This window comes from Benincasa hispida, chromosome 4 (assembly GCF_009727055.1).
Source record: "Benincasa hispida cultivar B227 chromosome 4, ASM972705v1, whole genome shotgun sequence".
Taxonomy (NCBI): domain Eukaryota; kingdom Viridiplantae; phylum Streptophyta; class Magnoliopsida; order Cucurbitales; family Cucurbitaceae; genus Benincasa; species Benincasa hispida.
The window spans coordinates 59,313,617-59,316,042 of NC_052352.1; the positions used below are offsets into that span (position 1 = coordinate 59,313,617).

General features: G+C 28.5%; 1 protein-coding gene across 1 annotated transcript; it reads left to right on the forward strand.

Moving 5' to 3' along the window:
• Window positions 1-818: 818 nt before the first annotated feature.
• On the forward strand, window positions 819-1,397 carry LOC120076270 (cucumber peeling cupredoxin-like). Its single transcript, XM_039030039.1, has 2 exons — window positions 819-996; window positions 1,096-1,397. The coding sequence occupies exons 1-2, from the start codon at window positions 819-821 to the stop codon at window positions 1,395-1,397; spliced, it is 480 nt and encodes a 159-aa protein (XP_038885967.1).
• The last annotated feature ends 1,029 nt before the right edge of the window (window positions 1,398-2,426 follow it).

The following is a 2,426-nucleotide window of genomic DNA, read 5'->3' on the forward strand; positions in this document are numbered from 1 at the left end:
TTTATATAATTTGGTATGGATTGTTTTGAATAAAATTTAAATAATTTATTACAATTATCACAAAAAAATTATAAGGGAATAGTTTAATTAATTTCTATATTTGAAAGCAACTCTAATTTAATGTCAATTAATCCTTACTATTAATTTAATTGATTATTGAATATAATTATACTATTTAGACTTAATAAATTTCAACCAGGATATTTACCATAAAATATTTATGTTATTGTTAGGAAAATTATTTCAAATGATAAAACTGTTAAAAATATTTATAAAATATAGTAAAATTTTATAACTATCAATGATAGACGTCGATAGATACTGATAGATTTCTCTTAGTGATATTGATAGACACTAATAGAAGTCTATCAACGTCTATTATTGATAGTTCTAAAATTTTGTTATATCTTGTAAATATTTTAGTTTATTTTTCTATATTTAGAAAAAGCCCTTATTGTTGCCTTAACTATTAAAAAAAAAAAGTAATATTTATTAATATTCTAACTAATTTATAGTTAGGGATTTTTAGATATAAAAAATATATAAAAATATTTTTTAGAAAAATAAATTAGAAATATTTAATTATATCCAATGACGTTTTGGACATGCATTTCAAAAGCAACCATAGTACGCGTTGGCTGCCAGAAGTTGTAGTTTGAATATCCAATGACTTCAAATTTGGCAATTCTGGTTTCCTCTTACCATTTGCCACATTATCCAACCCAAATAACCTTCTATATAAACAAAACTCCTTTCATTTTTCTTCTCAAAACTTAATCCAAAACACAAATACATCAAAAAAATAAAAATAAAATAAAATGAATACATCAATGAGTTCCTTTGCCTGCCTCTTCTTCTTCCTCGGAGCTCTCGTACACGTCAGTGTTGCCGTCGAACATAAGGTCGGAGGCAATTTCGGTTGGAACCTACCATCGACTCCCACCTTCTTCTCTGATTGGGCTAACAGTAGACCTTTCTTCGTTGGCGATAAACTCAGTAATTATTACCCTTTTTTAAATACTTAAAAAGTAGTTATCAACTTGTTTAAATCATGTACTAATAAAAGTATGTCTTTTGGTTTTTTCTTTCTTGAAGTATTTGAATCAAGAGCCAATGAGACTCACTCTATTGGTCAGCCAGAATCTCAAGCAAATTTTGACGGGTGTGTCAAGCCAGGATTTTTTTTCAATAAAATCATTTTCATTTCCTTGGATCGACCGGGTCGTCGATATTTTATCTCGACCATTGGAAATGACTGCAATGCAGGCATGAAATTTGCTGTTAATGTTTTACCAAAACTTGGAACGATACCAAACTCCACAACCAAAGTTGGGGCATGGCCTGCGCTTCTCTTTGCTCTTGCAAATATCATGGCTAATTCTCTCTTCTTCTTTTGAGATATATGGCCAAGTGAAGTGGTTTCCATGTTTCAAAATTCTATTATTCTTTTCTCAGCCAATTGTCATAATGTATTGTAGTGTGACTTAACCTATTCATTTATTCCAATAAATTATCATTAAGATAATGCTTGATATATGAAGGTCAAATTTGGTAGATTCATAAATGTTCAACATGAATAGACTTTTGGTCCTAGCCACATGTTAAAAATTATATAAATAGATAAAAGCGCTGCAATAAGGGAACAAACAATTTGCATTCAGCTTCACTTAAGTGGTATTGACATGACATTCGTCTTTAGAGGTGGAAGATTCAATCTCCCATCGCTGCAGTTGTTGTACTAAAAAAACCTTTTCAGTTATTTAGTCTCAAGCAAAAATTTCCTTAATGAATTCAATTTCCTTCTGCCCTTCTTTATTTTTTCTCCCTTTCAAGTATATTTGTGTGGTTTTCAAACAGTTAAAATTATTTTGACATTTTTAAAGTCATTCAAAACATGATTCTAATGATTCAAAATCAATTTAAATTCTATGAAAATAACATGTTTTAAAGTGTAAACTTTGTTGGATTTTATTATAGTGAGATAGAAAGTGATACATTCATTGATTGTCAGAACATTCAAATTAAATAAATTGAGACATCAAAATGGACGATATTTAAATAAAAATTCACATGTTAAATATTCAGTTTCTTCTATTTGGATATGAGTTATATGTTTGAATTTTATCAAGTAACTACAAAATTGAGTTGTGTTTGACATATGTTTCAATCAATTTTCATGAATTTTAATTGTCATGAGCTCATTCTAATTTGAAGAGGTCTCATTTCATCTCTTTCGTTGATATTGAATTTAGATTAGAGAGAATATATAAGAGTTCTGCCAAATCTATGTAGTTCAAAGTTTTTATCTATTGAAATTATTCATATGCATCGTGGATGTTGGGAAGGAGATACGAGATAATTTCATACTTAATATATTCAATTAATTTGCTATGGGGGACATTTAAAACTGAAATTTGTGACCCATT

What these genes read in the sequence shown, in the direction of transcription:
- LOC120076270 (XM_039030039.1), top strand. Translation starts at nt 819, where the DNA reads ATGAATACATCAATGAGTTCCTTTGCCTGCCTCTTCTTCTTCCTCGGA. An exon ending in CTTCGTTGGCGATAAACTCA is followed by an intron (nt 997 to 1,095) that starts GTAATTATTACC and finishes TCTTTCTTGAAG; the next exon opens with TATTTGAATCAAGAGCCAAT.